Source organism: Galeopterus variegatus, unplaced genomic scaffold (assembly GCF_000696425.1).
Source record: "Galeopterus variegatus unplaced genomic scaffold, G_variegatus-3.0.2 Scaffold590, whole genome shotgun sequence".
NCBI classification, from domain to species: Eukaryota; Metazoa; Chordata; class Mammalia; order Dermoptera; family Cynocephalidae; genus Galeopterus; species Galeopterus variegatus.
In genome coordinates, this window is record NW_007726701.1 from 554,022 (window position 1) to 575,077 (window position 21,056).

The 21,056-nt window shown below is 36.4% G+C and overlaps 1 protein-coding gene across 1 annotated transcript in view; it reads left to right on the forward strand.

Moving 5' to 3' along the window:
- The window catches only part of WAPAL (wings apart-like homolog (Drosophila)), a 77,295-nt gene that overhangs the window by 35,566 nt on the left and 20,673 nt on the right, over positions 1-21,056 (forward strand). The window contains 7 exon segments of the mRNA XM_008570317.1: positions 11,942-12,037; positions 13,419-13,571; positions 13,822-13,958; positions 14,723-14,834; positions 16,628-16,855; positions 20,345-20,456; positions 20,811-20,908. Of these exon segments, the coding sequence (XP_008568539.1) occupies positions 11,942-12,037; positions 13,419-13,571; positions 13,822-13,958; positions 14,723-14,834; positions 16,628-16,855; positions 20,345-20,456; positions 20,811-20,908 (936 nt within the window).

Sequence of the window (21,056 nt, forward strand, 5' to 3'; positions counted from 1 at the left end):
AACCTGAGACATTAATGGATAGGAAGCATGAAAAAAGAGAGACTCTAGTCATTGGTCTAGTGATGAGGGATCCTGGCCCAAATATAAACATGAAAAGCCACTGCCATTCATTTACAGCTCCTTGGTTGGTAATCCAAAGAGTTGGCGAAGCTGAGCAGGTTCTGGCTGAGCCTGGGTATGGAAAAGAGTCTGTTTTAGTTGTCTTTTCTTCATCATCGTTTTTATTCAATATGTGCTGTGTGATTTTTCACTGTGGTAGGTTCTGGACATACAAAAACAAACTAAGAAGAATATCTTCAAAAGGCTGGCTGATGAGGTAGAGTGTTTTTTCCCTATTGGACTTTGGAGTGGTCTTAGTATTTCCTAAGTGTGTTTGTTCCAAATCAGAAGCATTTATCTTCCTTTTATGTAGATAGTATTTAACTTATAGAGCCAGGCATTTAAATCATTGATCTAAATAAGTAATAAAGTCAAAGTTAGGAAATTATAAATTATTTTCTCTGTTTGATCTGATTCTTTTTTTCTTGAATATTTTATTCTGGAAGGATTTTAATAAGGAATGAGTACTATTAGTAAATATTATTAATCTTTTTACTTTAGTCAGGTGCCTTTAAAGTTTGAAAGTTCAACATATTTCACTATAACTTATTTCCCAGAAAATGAAGCTTGAAATGAGAAAATGTAGCCATAGGTTAATCAAGAGCTTGAGAACTGACATACATTTGACACTTTGCCAGAGAGAGAGAGAGTGAGAGAGGGGAGAGAGAGAGAGAGAGAGAGAGAGAGAGAGAGAGAGTGTGTGTGTGTGTGTGTGTGTGTGTGTTTGTGTTAGGGTGTTTATAGTTTGGGATTTTGTTTTTCCATTTCGTAGTATTTTTAGATATCATCTAGGATTCAGACATCAAGAAAACTCTGTTGAACTTTATTTTCTTGATACTCTGATGACTTCATGCTAATAATGACCACAAATTAACGTAAGTTGTATCTGTCATACTGGGAGTTTTTTGATGGTGATCGCATTTTTTCCCACCTTTAAATTCCCAATGTCTGAGACATAGAAGGGATTCTGTAAATGCTGATTTTTGGGGTTCTTTAAGTTTCTTTCACCAAAAAGTTCTTTAGCACTAATTTTTTTTTAATATTTGAAAATTGGCAACCTGTCAAATTTGGAAAAATTTCATCAGTATTTCTTCAAATACTTTTTCTGTCTCTCTTATCCCCTCTTTGTAGATAATTACACTTGTTCTAGCTCAATCAGCCTAAAATTAATAGTTAAAATCTGACGAAGTCTGGTTTATTGACTTACAACATTAAAAGATACTGCACACCAGAGGAACCATGGTGCATCTTACCAAATAATTTTTTATAGGATTTTTGGGGAATTTTGAGTTTAGGTGGAATTTAAACTAAACAGTGTTGGTGGGCTCAGGGCAAAGCAGTGCTGTGTGTAAAAGGGTCAGTATCAGGACTAGGATGCAAAGTGGTGGACCAAGGGTCCTGTTTTCTTTGAAACTATGAAGTTAAAGTGGTTGTGGAATGTTGTGTCCAGTGTTTAGTACACATTCTGCTGCTATAACAGAATACCAGAGACTAGGTAATTTATAAACAATGGAAGTTTATTTGGCTCATGGTTCTAGAGGCTGAGAAGTCCAAGAGCATGACACCAGCATTTGGAGAGGGCCTTTGTGCTGCATCATCTCATGGCAGACAGTGGAAAGACAAGCAAATGTGCAAGACAGAGAGAGCCCACTCTCCAAAGTCCCCTTTTTTAAAGGCATTAAACCCATCCATGAGGAGCCCTCATGGTTGAATCAACTCTTTAAAGGAACCACCTCTTAATACTGTTATAATAGCAATTAAATTTCAACATGAGTTTTGGAGGGGACATTCAAACCACAGCAGTCCAAAAATTTCTTATTCGAAGCTCTGAACCTGGGTTGTAAATTGAGACTGTATCTCTCTCTAAGTGACCTAAATCTTCCAAGCTAATGTGGAATATTTTATTCTTATTGATCTGATTTCAAACAGCAGTTTCTGATAGTCTGACTTTAGTAAAGTTTTGCTGTAAGAAAGCAGTGGTCACTCAAAAGAATTGTGTCTTAATGACACTTCACAGTGTTTTTTTCTTTTTCCTTTTTGTCTTTTTTCGTGACCGGTAACGGGATCGCAACCCTCGGTGTCGCACCCGTACCGCGACCGGCAACAGGATCGCAACCCTCGGTGTTGCGCCCGCACTGCGCTCAACCAGTGAGTGGACCGGTCTCTATATGGGATCCGAACCCTCGGCGGGAGCGCCACTGTGCTCCCAAGCGCCGCACTCTACCGAGTGCGCCACCGGGCCAGCCCGACACTTCACAGTTTTAAGATGTCCTTGGGAGCAGTATTGTTTCCTGTTAACTTTACAGTTGGCTTTATCTGTCATTCCAGACTGATGAATGTCAGGGCAGATTTTTATAGTGTTTTTACTTTCTCTTACATTTATTGGGCCAGATGAACTTGTCCCAGTGCCCATTCTTTTTTTTTTTTTTAAGTCGTCCCCCCCCCCTTTTCATTTTGGGTAGTTTCTACATTTTCAAGTTCTTCTGCATTATCTAATCTGTTCATCCATCCATTATAATTTTTGTCCCTAAAAATCTAGCTTGGATCTATTTTATATCTTTCATGTCTACTTAACATACTCAGTCTTTCCTCTACCTTCTTGGATATGTGGAAAGTAGTTACAACAATTTTAATGTCCTTATTTACTAATTTTCCATTTGTATTGTTTCTATGGATTGATTTTTCTCCTCATTATGGGTTGTATTTTCCTGCTTCTTTGCATGCCTGGTAATTTATAAGTTTTGGCCTATTCTTAGATGCAGTTAAGTTATATTTGATCCTTTCAAGGCTTGAAAATTTTATGTGGGAGAGCATCCTTTAACGGAGGTTTAATTTTCCGTCGTGCCCACTTGAATATTTTACCTGATTCCTCTGAATTACAAGGTTTTCCACCATGGCTAGTGGGAGCATACACTTTTTCCAGCCCAGGAAAAAATACCTGGGAATTGTTTGCTCTTCCCTGGCCTCAGGCCGTTTCTTCACACATTTGCTCATCAGTACTCAACTGCATACTTGAGGGGACCTTCTGTAAATCTCCAAAGTTCTTGGTCTAGTGTTCTCCTCTGATACTATGACCTATGACATCTAGCAACCTCTGTCTCCCTGGACTATCTTCTCCCAGCTCTATCTCCACAACTGTTCCTGTTGAACTTAGAATTCACACACGCACCCCCTGCCCCCATGCCATTGCCCGGAAACGTTGGCAGTTATAAGGTTTACCTCATTGTTTCTCTTTCTTAGGGATCATTGTGCTGTGTTACCTGCTGTCCAGTGTCTGAAAACCATTTCATAAATTTTGTCAAGTTTGTTAGTTTCAGGTGGAAGGGTAAATCTTGTCCATTACTCCATCTTTACCAGAAATGGAAGCTCTAGATTCATACAGGTTTTGTCATAATAATCACTATGTTCTAAGCTTTTGTAGTGTAGAAAGTAAATTTTCTTCATGAGTACTTAATATAATGATTATCTACAGAACTAAAGAGCCATCCTTTTTTCAGTCTCTTTTGGTTCGTTTGCCTCCCTTCTAGTCTTACTTTTGACTTGACTTAACCTCAAATTCTGTATTAAGTTGAAAGTTATATTTATTTATGTTTATTGTTTAGTTATGATTTATATGCTGACCCATATAAAAATATTTGAGAAGGCATACAAAAATAAATTTGGTAGAACCAGGTTGAAAATAAATGAGGAAACTTTTTAAAAAGTAAGGAATAGAATGAGATGAAGACAAAGTTGAAGACTTTTTGTGTTGATATAGTTCCTGGGGACCTACACAAATATAACTTTGAGCTTATAAGCTGAAGCAGAAAAGATTGCCAGTGGCCTAATGGCTTTTTAGGAAGGATCATTAAAAATAGAAAACTCTTACTAAGGCCATGTATGGGTTATGTTTTAATATTTTCTCATTGCCTTAACCAAGGAAGTATTGCTATTATGCTTAGATTTGTTTATTGGTGGGTTATTTAATTAACACTGTTTAATTTCAGGATATAAATTAAGGATATCTTTATCCAGTTCCACTTTGTAGGATTGCCTGTATTAAGGTTATATTTATCTTTTTATTACTCTGATTTTTTTACTTTCTTTTACTCTTTTCAGCATTTGTTATAGTTGCTTCATGGAAATTAAAATATTGAGTGATAGAATGATAAATTATTTATAGTTTTGTGATTATACAGGTTTTCTGAGACAATTTAAATTTTTTTTTTTCCCTTTTTGTCTTTTTTACTGACCGGTAATGGGATTGCAACCCTCCGTGTTGCGCCCGCACCGCGCTCAGCCAGTGAGCGGGAACCGGTCTCCACATGGGATCCGAACCCTCGGTGGGAACGCTGCCGCGCTCCCAAGCGGCGCACTCTCCAGTGCACCACCGGGCCGGCCCGACAATTTAAATTTTTTAAGGTATTTATTTGGAAATAGTTTCAAAATTATAAAAAAGTTACAAAATTAAAGTAGTGCAAAGAACAAACACCCATTATCCTGATTATCCTCCCCCCACCCCCCGACCAGTAAGGGGATAGCAACCCTTGGCACAGTGTGGTCTGTTCACGCTCAGCCAGTGAGCACACCGGCCATCCCCATATAGGATCCGAACCCGTGGCCTCAGTGCTCCAGCGCCGTGCTCTCCCAAGTGAGCCACGGGGCCGGCCCTATCCTGATTATCTTTTTTTTTTTTTTTTTTTTTTGACCGGTAAGGGGATCGTAACCCTTGGCTTGGTGTCTCCCGCACTGCGCTCAGCCAGTGAGCGCACCAGCCATCCCCATATAGGATCTGAACCCACGGCCTCGGTATTTTTTTCTCCCTTGCAACTGAAAAGCTGTCTTTCAAGGGACACTTTAAGATGATTCGAGTATTCTGTTCTTTATCAGAACATGCCCTTAGATTTATTTATTTATTTATTTTATTTTTTTCTTTTTGTCTTTTTTCGTGACCGGCAATGGATCGCAACCCTCAGTGTCGCGCCCGTACCGGACCGGGACCGGCAACGGGATCGCAACACTCGGTGTTGCCCCCGCGCCTCGCTCAGCCAGTGAGCGGCCGGTCTGTATGTGGGATCCGAACCCTCGGCGGGAGCGCTGCCGCGCTTCCCAAGCGGCGCACTGTAGCAGTGCGCCACCGGGCCGGCCCTAGATTTAGTATGCAATGTTGATTCTTTCCTGATCCAGTATTTACTACTTTGGTTATAAAACTAAAACTTTCCGAATGTTGCACTCCCTCCACATTCACCACTCCCTCAACATTCTACTATAAGCATGAGCCAGCCCTTCTGTCTATCTTTCTCTCTTTCTTTTATCAGTATAGACTCATGAATCCATGGCTTTTTCCCACCCTGGCTTTACTGATGTATAATAGACAAAATTTGTATGTAATTGTATATATTTGTATGTAATTTGTATATATTTAAGGTGTACAACATGATGTTTTGATATACATATACACTGTGAAATGATTACCACCATCAAGCTAATTAACATGTTTATCACCTCATATAGTTACTATTTTGTGTGTGTGTGTGTGAGTGTGTGGGTGGGTGTGGTCAGAACACTTAAGATCTACTCTCAGCAAATTTCAAGTATATAGTGCATTATTATTAACTATAGTCACCATGGTATAAATTATATCTTCAAAATTTAATCATCTTATAACTGAGTTTGTACCTTTTGACCAAAATCCCATTTTCCCTACCCGCCAGCCCCTGGTAATCACCTTTCTACTTTTTCTTTGTTTCTACAAGTATGCCTTCTTTAATGAATCCCTATTGTTGTCGGTGGTTTATAATCCATTACTGTACTTTATTATTTGGAGCTAAATTTGTCCTGATTTGGCTGGTGGAGCCTCTTGAAGCTAGCTTTTTTGTTTCTGTGCCATGCCCCCATCATTCTAAGAGCACTGCTTACTTTCTAGCATGACACAGTGTTACAAGTTAATCTTGTACTTGCTTGTCTCCAGGCCTGGAAGGGGCAAGGCAATTCTGTATCTATTTTAGATGTATTATAGGTTTGAGTAAATATATTGCTGTTGCTTAATGTGAAGAAGACAAAAGTCTAGAAAAAAATCTTCGGTTTTCATTGTGAAAAAGACAAATGGCAAGATATAACCTGTGAGGATGGGTTGATATTGGAGATTTCAGTGTGAACGTATGATTTTTAGAACAGATACATGCATATGAATCGATATGCATATGCAAATATATGTGTATGCATGTGGATTTATATGCATACACATGTATGTTTCCTATCTCTGTCTGCTAAAAGGGCCAAGAAGCAATGAGCACGCCTAGTGCCCAGACCTTGGTCTTAATGCAATTTCACACTAAATGTGAATTTGTAAATGTGAAATTGCTATTCTTACCTGAAATACAAAAAGGTTTTTTTGTTCTGGTTTGATTTAATTTATTTTTCTGAAAATGTACAACATTAACATGCTTCCAGAAGTCAAAACTATACAGAAAAGGTAAGTTCAATTAAGAGTCCCTTCATCTGAGATCTGTTCCAGGCTGTTACCCCTTGTAGTGAACCAATTTTGTTTTCTGATATTTTTCTTTCTGTTTTTCTTTTTATAAAAATAAGCAGGTGTTTTCTTATTTTCCCTTGTTTTTTATATAAAAAGTAGCATTTATATGTGCTCTTTTGTACTTTGCTCTTTTTATTTAGTAATATTTCCTGGAAATCACTCTGTATTGGTTCATATAGATTTTCCTCAGTATATATTTTTATACTTTAAAAAAGTTGGCTTTAGATTGTATTTTTCTTTAGTTTCTGTCTTCTATTCTCTTAGATGTTAATTGTTTGTATCCTTTAAGTAGTTTCTTTTTAATGTTATATATGTGCAGTTCACCCACATCCAGTGTTGTTGGCAAAATTTTGTGTATTCAGCATGTTCCTATCATTATTTGGTCCTAATCTCAATTGAACATTGTTCAAAGAAGTTGTGTTAGGATTTGATTCAGCTGTTGTAAAAGAATTCCAAATTTGTTTTAAGTAGGTAGCTTATTTTTCTCTGGCTTACCAGTCCCTGGCTGTTTCTCTCTGGACTATTTTCTTTTTTTTTTTTTCCTTTTTGTCTTTTTTCGTGTCCAGCAATGGATCGCAACCCTCAGTGTCGCGCCCATACCGGACTGGGACCGGCAATGGGATCGCAACCCTCGGTGTTGCGCCCGCACCCCACCCAGTCAGTGAGCGGGAACCGGTCTGTATGTGGGATCCGAACCCTTGGCGGGAGCACCACTGCGCTTCCCAAGCGGCGCACTGTAGCAGTGCGCCACCGGGCCGGCCCACTCTGGACTATTTTCAAATTGCCACAGTATTGGATTCCCAGGCTTCCTCTGTGTGATGGTGTTCTACCATTTCTAGAGTATTGAGTAGTATAGATGGAACAGGAATGGGTGGCAGTGAGCCCTCCCTAGAAGCCAGGACCCAGAATATGTACTTCACTTCTGTTCACACATCATTGACTAGAACTTAGACATTTGCCCACACACTCATTAAGAGATGTTGAGAAGTCTGAGTGAGCATGTGCCCAGCTAAACTTTCTTAAAGGAAAATGAAGAGGAAAACAGATATTCTCTAATCACAACATTATCTCAAGATATTTACAGCTTCTGTTTTCTTATTTCTAAATTTGATAATTATCTTCCTAATACAGCTGGCCTGTGTATATATTTAATGGCATTTTTAGTTGTAAGACTGCTGCTTACTTTAGCTGATTATGATCATGGCTCATTCTAGTATATTTTATTATATAATTGTTGAATTATGGGCTAAGTTATATTAGTTTTTGCAAAGTACCAGCTACTGAGTTTTATGTTTTGTTACATGGATTTTTTTAGGGTTTGTGACCAAATTACGCTATTTCCAGGTGATATTCTGAAGTGATGGTGGTCTGCTTTTATAAAACTGAGACTACCAGTTATACTTTTGACATTATACCCAGAACAACTGAGTAGTAGTACGCATTGTTCTTCATGTAGATAAGAATTGACAGTTTCTTCATAAAATCTGGCTGTTTGTTTAAAAGGCATCACTACCTGTAGAACTTAGTTGAATCAGAGAAGAAAGCTTTTCACACTCTATTTCTCCCCTTTAGCTGTGGATTAGACCCTTACACAGTGCATCACATATTATAGTGTCTAGTTTTTAGTAGTACAGACATTGTTGGCTTTAGTTTAGGGATTTTTGTAGTTTTCCCTCAAATAATTTTAAAATACTCAGTATTTTTTTTTTTTTTTTTTGCGCCCGTACCGGACCGGGACCGGCTACGGGATCGCAACCCTCGGTGTTGCCCCACTCCTCGCTCAGCCAGTGAGCGGCCGGTCTGTATGTGGGATCCGAACCCTCGGCGGGAGCGCTGCTGCGCTTCCCAAGCGGCGCACTGTAGCAGTGCGCCACCGGGCCGGCCCAAAATACTCAGTATTTAGCGGATTTTTTTTTTTTTCCTTTTAATAGTTGGGACAATTTGAGAATATCTAAGTACGCTTAAAGAGATGTTCTCAAAAGCTAAAAGATACCCTAATCTTTGTAAAACTTATTACCTCATAACTTTCTCTGCTTCTGCCCCCCATCTTTTATAAAAATTCTCTTTTTTTGCATAAAAATCTTTAAAAAATTAATTTTAAACCAAATCCAGATTTCTTTCACACCCCCTCCCCCTTTTAAAATTGCCACTAAAGTGCTACACACACACAGAGTTATGCAGTACAGTACTTTACTTCTTCCTTCAGAGTTCATTTGCTGCATTGCATGTTGATTGATTGAATTTCTGTTGAGAGTTCAATTCTGTTTTTATGATAATCTTGTGTTGGTAAGGCTGGATAAATTCTAATCAGGTTACTATTTTGTCCTCACTTAGTACATAGTCTTTAAAACTCATAAATAAGTTTGTTCCAATTAAAAAAATTCATATGGCTTAGAAGCAGTTATTCCATTTTTCCCCCCTTTTAGGAGTCAGCTTAGGGGAAGATAGCGTAATATTGTCATTTCCTCTTAGCTTTTCAGGAAGGAACTCTTCTTTCCTCTCTCTGGTTTATAATTGTGATTCAGTAAGCCAAAAGTTATCCACAACCTTCATGTTGGTTAAATGGTTAAAAATGGATAAACAAGTTTTATCCATTGTTTTCATAGAAAGTAGGTGATCTGTCATGGGTAAAATGCCCGATAGGTTTGTCATTGATGTAGTTTTTTCCTTAGCTGTAATGGAGTATTACATTTGAAGTTCTTCATGCCCCTGGAGAGAACTGAATAGGAAAGAATAGTATGTTTAAGATTACTAGGGCTGAAATGTGCTAAAGTGGTTCTGAATCTTTAGAATGTTAGAGTTTTCTTAAGAACTTTCTACTTATTTTGTTCTAATTATTTTTCTCAACTTACAGAGAAAACAGAATCCACAAATTCTTTCACACAGAGGAAAGTTAAGGAATCTGGTTAATATGCTGTATCTGATTTTTTAAACCAGAGTGAAATTTAAGAGATAAATGACAAGCCTGGTGGTACAATCAGAATGACCCACTTAGAGCTTAGCTAGGTTGCTAAATGGTAAGGGTGATTTGATTTTCCATGAAAACTTGATTACTATATGGTATTTTTATAGATACTGTACACGGTCACGTTCACTGAGTACAGTTAGTGCGTGACATGCCAGTGTTGTGTGATTTGTATACACAATTCACTTAGGAACATGTGGAATGTTGTACCATTTCTAGATGTTGTGAGCTCAAAGTCAGTGTTCCTTCTCTTTCTCCTTTCCTGTTTCTTCCTCTCTTTCGTGTGTGTGTGTTAGCCGTATCCTGATGTTATTTTAATTTTTAGATAGTAAGATGTATTTTCAACAGTTCTCCTCACCCATAATAATCTGTATTAACCTTGTAAGACTTTGAAATAAAAGTCAAGGAAATGTTCTAGTTGGATCTACCTTTTTTTGGATTACCCATTAGCATCGAAATGATAAACCATCATTAAAAACTTTAAGAATAATAGTGTTACTAAATCGCCTCATAAACAAAAAGTTCATTTCTACTTATTAAAGTCAGTGTTTACATAAAAAGCTAACTATAGTGTGATGCTTTAATGGCTGTTATATTGCTTCATTGCAGCTAGTAAGAGGAGATGGTTTTAGGTAGGTAGGTAAGTAGGTAAAGCAAACAGAATGAAAGACTTAGAGCCAAACGTTATCAAGGAAGGGAGTTTACTCCTGCAAACCTGGAGGGGAAACCAAAAGATCAGTGTTCTGCCCTTGCACAGACTAGCAGAAGCTTTATAGGGTTTGTCTGGAAGGGGTTTGGGCGACTTTTTTTTTTTTTTCTGCTTTATACAAGATATTTTTATCGGAATGCACCAGCCTGAGAGAAAGGGAGGAGGTAGGGGGACAGGGTACGTTGTATCAGATGTCCTTATCAGAATGCAACTGGCCTTGAGGGAAAGGGAGGGGGCTGGGGGACAGGGTCAGGTAGTAGCAGATGTTCTTATGTTAAACTGACTGTGAGACCTAATAGTTTTTTTGGTGGCTGGCTAGTATAGGTATCAAACCCTTGACCTTGGTGTTATGAGCTCCATGCTCTAAACCAACTGGTCAGCAGTTAGTTTTTTAATAAAGATTTTGAGCCAATCTTGAAGTATGTTTTTCCACTCATTCTCTTACTTTTGGTGTGTAGTACTATAAATGTGAAGATTATAGTTTTATAAACAGAAAATCTCTTAATTAGGTCAAACCATTTATTTGAAGTTTAAAGGCCATAACATCACTTTTGTAAAGGACGGTAAAGATGAGTCATTATATTTCTGTGTTGTCAGTCTTTGTTTAATCAATCTCCTTTTGAAAGTGAGGGTTTTGTTCTTTTACTTTTTTTTTTTTTTTTTTGTCTTTTGTCTGTGTCCGGCAACGGATCGCAACCCTCAGTGTTGCCCCCGTACCGGACCGGGGACCGGCAACGGGATCGCAAGCCTCGGTGTTGCTCCCGCGCCTCGCTCAGCCAGTGAGCGGGAGCCGGTCTGTATGTGGGATCCGAACCCTCGGACGGGAGCGCCGCTGCGCTTCCCAAGTGGCGCACTGTCCAGTGCGCCACCGGGCCGGCCCCATGTTCTTTTACTTTTTATACAGATTTAATTGTATGGAATTGACTTTATAGATTCACAGTTATTTATACTCAGTTCTGAAATTCAAAGTGTTAAAACTGAAGGATTTTTTTCCCCATAAGTTTAAGTAAATTGATTTGGCAGCACAATAACCTGAATTGATGTTAAGCAATTTATATCTTTATCCCACTTAGTGTGAGTGTGAACATTTATACATTTTGCTGCAGAAATCATATATGTTATTACATGGTACTTCTTTAGACGCCACTGTGTCTTATAATATGTGGTATATATACCATATTTACCTTTATGAAATTTGAAAACTTCTGAACGATAGTATACATCTGGCGTGAACCTGTATTACCTGTCATAAACTGCCTGATTCCCATTCTTGGAAGATTGCGGGGCATGAATCAGTAGTATGAGGAATAAAGTTTTCCCAAAGAACACATTGAATTAAATTTATCAATCACTAAGTTAGTAGAAACCAGGCAAGAGGTTTACTTTCAAGTGCCATCTTCTCGTGTTTGGTCATAGTTGCACAGAGCACTAATTGCCAGTTTTGTGGCTGAATACCACAGTGCCACAGTGGCTATGTCTGCTGTAGGCATGGGAGCATGGTGGGAATATACCCAGATAGCATCTTTGCTGCTTTTCCTAGGATATATGTTTTGCATTTAAGTTATTCTTTATGATTTTAGTTTATTAAGTGAGACACTTTTTATAAGGATACAAAGCAGGATGGAGGCAGTTGATCTTTTTCTCATTTCTCTAGTCACCTACAAAAGCTGTATATAATGCCAGACATTGGAACCATCCAGACTCGGAAGAACTACCTGGGCCACCAGTAGTAAAACCTCAGAGTGTCACAGTAAGTGAACTGTACTTCTTTATTTTGTGTTGTTGAATAAGTTATACATTAGTTCAGTATTTACTACCTTAATTCGTAATTGTAAATTTTTGACTCTTTTATTTAACTGTTTTGGCATTCTTCAATGAAATTTAGTGGCTTCAGTTTACTTCATTGGAAAGTGAGGATGGTGGATAAGAAAGCAGAAATTCTAGTGCTACTTGGTTATAAATGAAAACCTTAAAAAATAAGGCTCTTTTTACTCATGACTCACATTTTGTGGAATTTATAGTATTTAGTGTGTAAGAGCAAATTATTCCTTATTTGAAGTTTGTTATAACCATTAAGAGCTATGTTGTAAATGACATCTTACATAGATCTCAAAGTGGCTTTGAGTGCTTAATTTGCCTTTCAGAGTAGAACCTCTTCCTGCATTCTAGTAGTACTTTTGAATCCAAAGCACATTTGAAAAAAAGATTATCAAGTTACTTTCTTCAGAAGTTCTTTAATACTTCTAGGTTAACAGTAAAACCTCAGTCATCTGGAGCTTTCAAAGAAATGAGTTCTTTATAACAACAACAAAAATTGGAGATAGAGGTATTTCTAAAATATAATGTACAGTGCCCTGTCCTCTTGATTATGTTAAGCTCCTTTTAATTGTATAAAACTGTGCATATTCATAATTATATACCATGCCGGTATATACCATGCTCCTGGTATAACTTATTTCTGCCCTAAAGTAGATTCTGATTCCTTCTGATTCACTTCTGATTCCTTTGCTTTTAAAATTCCTCTGTCTATATTATGGTTTTTCTGTCCCATCCCTAGTTGCTTATCAGTGCTGTTTACGCATGCAATTGTAGTTCTTTATTTTTTCTAATGATATGGGAGACAAATAACAAATTGTGTGAAATATAAGGTTGAAAAAGAGCAGAAGGAACTCCTGAGTGGTTCTTCTGTGTGTAAAACATATATGTCTTATCTGGTAGTGCATGGACTTTAAAGTATCCCAGAAGACCTTTCAGAGGGACCCTTCCTTTCCCCCCGCTTTTTTTTTTTTTTTCCTTTTTGTCTTTTTTACTGACCGGTAACGGGATCGCAACCCTCAGTGTCGCGCCCGTACTGGGGACCGGCAACGGGATCGCAACCCTCGGTGTTGCGCCCGCACCGCGCTCAGCCAGTGAGCGGGAACCGGTCTCCACATGGGATCCGAACTCTCGGTGGGAGCGCCGCCGCACTCCCAAGCGGCGCACTCTCCAGTGCACCACCGGGCTGGCCCCTCCTTTCCCCTTTTAAGCTTTATTTATCTTTTCTTTTTTAAAACTAAATTTGCCAGATAGACAAAATGTTACTGCTTTTATATATTTATTTAGAACAACTAATTTAATGCCTTTATTAATAGGTGAGGCTGTCTTCAAAGGAACCAAATCAAAAAGATGATGGAGTTTTTAAGGCTCCTGCACCGCCATCCAAAGTGATAAAAACTGTGACAATACCTACTCAGCCCTACCAAGATATCGTTACTGCACTAAAATGCAGAAGAGAAGACAAAGAAGTAAGCAGTCATACAGTTTTACTGCATGTGGATCGACTGTAATATTTAGCCTTTTATTATCTTGAACAATTGTCAGCACAGTGATATTCACCATTTTGAACCACAAATTTTTGTCCTACCACTATCAATGTTCTAAAATCATTTTTTGTTGCTATCTAATGAACTATTTTATATAAAGTACAGTGAGCCCATAGATTTAAATATGCTTGTTTATAGTTTGAAAAGAGGTGGACTTATTTTTTCTTGGCAGTTATATACTGTTGTTCAGCACGTGAAGCACTTCAATGATGTGGTGGAATTTGGTGAAAATCAAGAGTTTACTGATGACATTGAGTATCTGTTAAGTGGCTTAAAAAGCACTCAGCCTCTAAACACACGTTGCCTTAGGTAAGATCTTATTTTTATATTTTATAATTATGTATATGCTATATGTAACTAAATTTTTCCAACTAGGCAGAGTATTGTCAGAAAAGCCAAATCTTTTTGAAATTGTTATCATGAGTGTAGTATATAGCCAGTGATGTGTTAAAATGTGGTCAGTTTCTTTATAAAGGATTTGATTCTACACAACGGTGGGAAAGCTAGATGATCATAGCCTTAGCATAAATAGGTATAGGCTTTAGTTTCCAGATACTTAGAAGAAGAAACATGCTCAAAAATCTTTTAAGTTCTTTTTCATCTCAGAATTTCAGGCATTTAAGTGCTAAATTAGGTTAGTTTAAGCATGTTGTGATGTGGGTCATCCTTTGCAAACTGTAGTGGATTGAATATCTTGATTTTCAATCAATTGAAATTGTCTAGTCAGTTGGAATATATCCAATCAAATATAATTATTTATAATTTTTATATATCAAACATAAGAGGTGGCTAAGACTTTATGCTTTTAATTATGTTAGTAATGTAAGGAATGCACTAAAGATAAGCATGTGTTTGGTTTTTTTTAAATACAGTATACCTAATCACATAGTAGGCATGAATATATTTTTGATAATTTGGTTTGCCCTTTTTTTTTTTTTTTTTTTTTTGTAGTGTGTATGGCCAGTGCTTTAACCTCTTCACCCTCACCCTATTTGATTATTTTGGTGTTACACAAACTAAAAACTAATGTATTAGTTATTTTCACTTGCCTAATCTAATCTGTTTTCTTCTAGTGTTATTAGCTTGGCTACTAAATGTGCCATGCCCAGTTTTCGAATGCACCTGAGAGCACATGGAATGGTAGCGATGGTCTTTAAAACCTTGGATGATTCCCAGCACCATCAGGTATTTTAAGTTTCTGGGATTGAGAAACACTCAAAAATTCTATTTGACTATCAAAAGTACCTTCATTGAATATTTATGTAAATAAATCCTTATTATAACGTGGTTTCATTTTATTTATTGAATATATAGAGCTTAATGCCAGAAGTTTTTGCTTAATAAATCACTTGATTACTTTTTCATGACATTTTTTCTTGGTTTGTCAATTTACACTATTAAAACTTTATTTAGTTACCATAGCTAACATACAAGCTGGATATTTACTTCTGTAAGCATGATTCCCTCTAATAGGAAAATACTGAGAAGACTCTTTTACTATTATTTGATATTGATAGCATGAAAAATAAAAACAGTTTTCAGAATGAAAGCCATAATTTTTAAAAGACATTGATGTTGAATCTGGAACATAGCTCCATTGTGGAAAGGAATAAATTCTTCATTTTCATTGCCTTTTATGCTTTCTATTAATAGTACAGCATACACACCAGGGGTTCAGATCCCCTTGCTGGCTAGCTGCCAAAATAGATAAGTAAGTAAATAAATAAATAACGCATACATAATAAAAGTCAGGTTTACCAATGTCAGAAGTTAGAAGAAAGTAATCATTATTGCTAATCATGTTATCAATAGTGATATTTTGAGATGTCTTTACAGTGTTTTCGTTCAAGGAAATTATGTTCCAAATACAGATTAGGTGACACAGAATTAATCTAATATTGAATCTTCTTTGAAACTGAAAGTAGTGTACTTAACCCTAAGGTGAGCATAACTCCATTTACCAAGTTGTGGCTGATACAGAATAATGAGGGAGGAGAAGAAATGAAAACTTTAGAATTAGTTTGCTTTGTTATATGCCGTTAATGGTGGAATATGGCATTACTGTGTTCTAGGGGGCACTTTATGGTGGTGTCTTAATTTCTAGAAATAATTTGCTGTGTAGACCTTTAGTATTCAGTAATCGGTCATCTAGTCTAAAGTTTCTCTACTTCTGGGGGTTCAAAGTTAAATCTTTTGCATTTCTGTACATTGAAATAAGTATAAATACAGAGTATCTCAAATGTTGGAAGGTATCAAATGTAAGACCTTTTCACTAGATTAGCATTTATCTAAAATATATCCCCTTCAGTACTTGCCGATTGTAGTACTTATTATAAGCATAATGTCCTGACTGAGTGATTTTCAGAGAATATTTTATTAATGGTTTTTAAAAATTACTTGGTTCAACCAGACTTGATTGGTTTATTGTAAAGAAATGAGTCCAAATGTTTATTTCAGCATCCTGGTTTTATATATGATGCAAACTCAGCTGTGTTTATTTTGCAGAAAAAAAGTGCTGTAGATTTTAAAACACATTTACATTATTGATTTTTAAACTGAAATTTGACTGTATCTACTGTATCATAAAGAATAAAGTATATGGTAATAGGATTTTATATATCTATAGCTGAAAAAATGTTTTATAAACTCTTCATTTAGCACAGAATAGTTGAAGAAATATGTACTTCAGCTTATGTTCTTCCAGCTTTGGGGCATTCATGTTGGGAAGGTCCATTGAAAGGAAAATTTTAAGCAACCGTGATCTTCTATCTATCTACCTACCTATCTGTCTAATAAACATAGTTTCCTAGAATATTTTAGGGGGAACCATTGAATAAAACATTTTCAGGGTTTGTAATGTGAGTTTTAGGCATTTGAACCTGTAAGCAAATGTTAATAACAGTCCAATTTCCTGAAATTGTCAGTAATTACTTACATGACCTTTTTTTTTTTTTTTTTTTTGTGGGGGTCTGTTGAAGAATCTGTCCCTCTGTACAGCTGCCCTCATGTACATATTGAGTAGAGACCGTTTGAACATGGATCTTGATAGAGCTAGCCTAGATCTAATGATTCGACTTTTGGAATTGGAACAAGATGCTTCATCAGCTAAGCTACTGAATGAAAAGGACATGAACAAAATTAAAGAAAAAATCCGAAGACTCTGTGAAACTGTACACAACAAGCATCTTGATCTAGAAAATATAACGGTGGGTTCCTTTTTTCTCTCCTTCCATTATAAAGTGAAAATTGCTTTTAGAAAGTCTAGGCTATTAGAAATTTGAATTCTTACTCTGCATGGGTTTCAGGAATAAAAATTCAGAGGATTTGCAAGGGCCATTTTCATTGAGCAAGCATTTGTATTCCAGAGTATCTTAGGTAGTCTTGACTAACTGTATCAAGGGACCTGAACAACCTTGAAGACTCAGAAGGAAGATTCCTAGGCCCCCACCCTCCCTGGAGCAGTGTCCCTCGTAATCGGGCCATGGCTAGTAGTTACCCTTATGCTCAACACAACTTCCTATGTTTAAGATGGCTGTACTGCTTTTGCTTGATTCCAGTTCTACTTTCCTCTGGTTCTTACTTGTATAAAAAAAATATAATGGTTACTAGGCTGGTATAAAATAATTGGCCCATGGTTTTGAAAAAATAAGATTATTTGTTATATAGTAACCTGGTTTTCAGACATTTCCAACATCAAAACTATATAAACATTTTTTTTTCTATTGCCTGCTTAACTGAAGACTGCAGAATTTGCTCTAAGAATTTATAGAATGCTTTGAGCTAGCCAGAAATGCCTTAGGGCTATTGCTCTATTTAAGGTAGAGATGGTAATAAATTCTGGGAAAAGTTGGGGGGCAGGGGGAGAGAGCAGGTATTTTATTTTTTTTATTTTTTTGTCTTTTTCGTGACCGGTAAGGGAATCACAACCCTTGGCTTGGTGTCGGCCCGCACCGCGCTCAGCCAGTGAGTGCACCAGCCATCCCTATATAGGATCCGAACCCGCGGCGGGAGTGTCGATTATATCTAGTAAGACAATGAAAACATCATCTTAGTTTGGGTTTCAGAGCAAAAGGTTTAATATACAGGTGGTTCCCAACTTAACAGTGGTTCAACTTATGATTTTTTGACTTCATAGTGGTATGAAAGTGGTATACATTCAGTAGAAACAGTACTTTGAGTACCTATATCGTATAACTTCGTATAATGTATGCTGGGGCCGGCCCGAGAGCAAGTATTTTAAAAGGCAAAATACAAAACTGTCATATTTTCAGTACTTTTTACTTACTGAAGTTGGAGAAATAGCTGTTGTGCTCAGATGGCAGGCACATCAGTGATCCCTCCACATTGTCACACTGTATACTACCTTTAAAACATACTTGTGATTTTTATTTACTTTTAACATATTTACAATGTCTACTAATTTTTTAATGCTATAAAAGAATACATTTGAGCCTATAATTTTTATTTGCTGCATAATGGAATGAATACCTTTTTTTGTTCTCCTATATTGTTCAACATTTAGATTCATTTCAGGTATTCGCTACTAAATAACATGATGATAAATTAATTTGTTTATTGAATTTGCCCTGTGTTTTGTTGAATTTATTAGGATGGTAAATACCAGTATAAAAACTTTCCTACACTGTGTTAAATAGTTTACTCACATGATTAAAACCAGAGCACAGTTGCTAATTTTAAGATGCCTCTTTTTCCCTCCCCAACACCAGCTATTCTTGAATATTATGCTTGTTTTAAATTGTACAGTAGATTTAGTACATTGTTTTCTACAGTGAATATCCCCAACACATTAGTTTTGTTTGTTATATTAATTGCTTAACTTCTTTCTTGAAGTGGAAGGTACTGCTGATGTGCCATGAAGAGAGAATTTAAAATAGTAACATTATAATGTTTTCAGATATAATTCATATAACTGAGAGCTAACAATTGCAAAGTATTATTCTGATTAATGGTTTGGCTATGCTTTAACTCTGAGGACTGTTCCAGTTTTCAAGTAAGGTGCTTTAATAATAGGCTGTTTTTTTTTTTTTTTTTTTTCTTTTTTTTGTGTCCGGCAACGGATTTTTAAATGCTAGCTTATAATATACTGAATATAGCCTAATATATCAAAGGATCTTTTTTTATGTCAATAGAAACAAACAGTAAAGTCCCTTTTTAGCATAAAAACTGAGTTTTTACTATATAAATATCAAGTTCACCATCCCCTTTCTTTCTAAACAAAGAATGCTTCATTAGGTTTCAGCTTTACTACTGGACTCATGAGCTGATAAACCTGAACCAATCTCATTACGTTACTCTTTGAGGGACGTAGAATGAGAACTCGACACAATTGGATCTGTTTTTGTAGTATTGGATTCTAGTCCTATATTTGTTACCTTGGACAACGAAAGAAAAATAGACTAAAAAAAGAAAAATAGACTGAAATTTTCTAGATCTCTTCTAAATTTGTGATACTGGAGTTTTACCAGTAGGATCTGCTGTTTGTATTTCTAAATATCTAGTTTATATTCAGCTCCAGATAGGCCATGAGTACTTAATGTAAACTCACGTCTTTTGAAGGGCAGAAGCTTTGGGAAGAAAATCAGGTCTTTCCAGTCTTTGCTAATTAGAGCATTTCTTTTGTTATGCTGAAATCCTTTATTGCAACAGGAACCAAATTGCTCTTTGTTGGGAGGTGGCTATATGTTTTAAAAAAGAGAAGCAAGGACAGGACTGTGGCTTACTCGGGACAGTGCGGTGCTGATAACACCAAGGCCATGGGTTTGGATCCCTATATAGGGATGGCCGGTTTGCTCACTGGCTGAGCGTGGTGCTGATAACACCAAGTCAAGGGTTAAGATCCCCTTACCGGTCATCTTTAAAAAAAAAAAAAAAAAAGAGAGAGAAGCAATAGTCGAAGTCAAATAAAGAGAAAGAAAACTAATCTGGTTGTAAATATGGCTCTTATCTTTTGTGCGCCCTCTAGTGGTGGTCCTGATACATTATTTAGACATAATTTTGTTATGGTGGCCACATGATGTGTATCCAAGCTGCTAACCCTGTAGCGTAAAGTTTAAGACTGGTCAATCTGCAACAGTGAATAGATAAGAAAATACACAGAACAAAAAGAAAACACAAGCAGCCTTGAGGGGAAATAAGGAAAAGAATAATGTTAAATAATGCTTATATTTACTGCAGTCAGAAAAATATAAACCAAAGCAATAAGTTACCATTTGTACCCTCAGGCAAAAATTTAAAGTGATAACTGCTTTTGAAGATTCAGGGCAACTGGCACACTCACACTTTGCTCCTGGAAGTATAACTTACTACATCTTTTGTGGTAAATTAATCCAATATATTGATTTATAGTTAAAATACATGTATATTTTGATTCAACAATCCTACACTTGAATCTTCCTCTCTCCTGTAGACATACCAGTTGCCAATATATATTACATTAAACTGACAAATGATAGATTACTTTAAATAACAGGTGTTCTCTATGAAAATAAGTCACGTGGCTAAAAGCATTTTAACAGACTATCATGATAAAATTAAAAATTAATTTAATTTTACTTATAAAAGCACTTACTGTTCTATTAAACAATGTGCTAGTAGCATGCAGTGAATTTTTGTAAAAAAAAAAAAATCTCTAGAATTATTGCTAAGAGTCAAAATTTGTTGCTTCTTATTTTTAGACTGGGCATTTAGCTATGGAAACATTACTGTCCCTTACTTCTAAACGAGCAGGAGACTGGTTTAAAGAAGAACTCCGACTTTTGGGTGGTCTGGATCATATTGTAGATAAAGGTATGATATGCACATATATGTTTTCATATATTATTTAAAGCCTGAAGAAAATATTCTATTTACATACTTCAAAAAATAATTGCATCAATTTGAAAAGGTCTGTTCTTTTAATAGCATCCTACAAATCTCTAACTGTTAAAGAAAATGCCATTATCACTTTGAGGGGTTATGAAAATAAAATAATATAGAGTATGATACATTTCAGAATCTCACAATATAAAACCTAGAATAAATAATGTTCAGAGAGGTCCCAGCATATTTGTAGCATTTATACAGATAGGTTTTAATGTTAACTAAGGGGTAAGTATTGAGGTGATAAGAAATACTAACTTCTGTCCATTTCTTTTCACCCAGTAAAAGAATGTGTGGATCATTTAAGTAGAGATGAGGATGAAGAAAAACTAGTAGCCTCATTATGGGGAGCAGAGAGATGTTTACGAGTTTTAGAAAGTGTAAGTATGGATGACTATTTGGGGAAAATTTTTCAATCTTAATTGTGGTTGTGTATGAGAGAGACTGCCAGATATTTTATATACATCTAGAGCTTCACCTTTGTTAATCCAAACTGAGATTGCAGTGCATTCTGTGAGTAACCAGTTG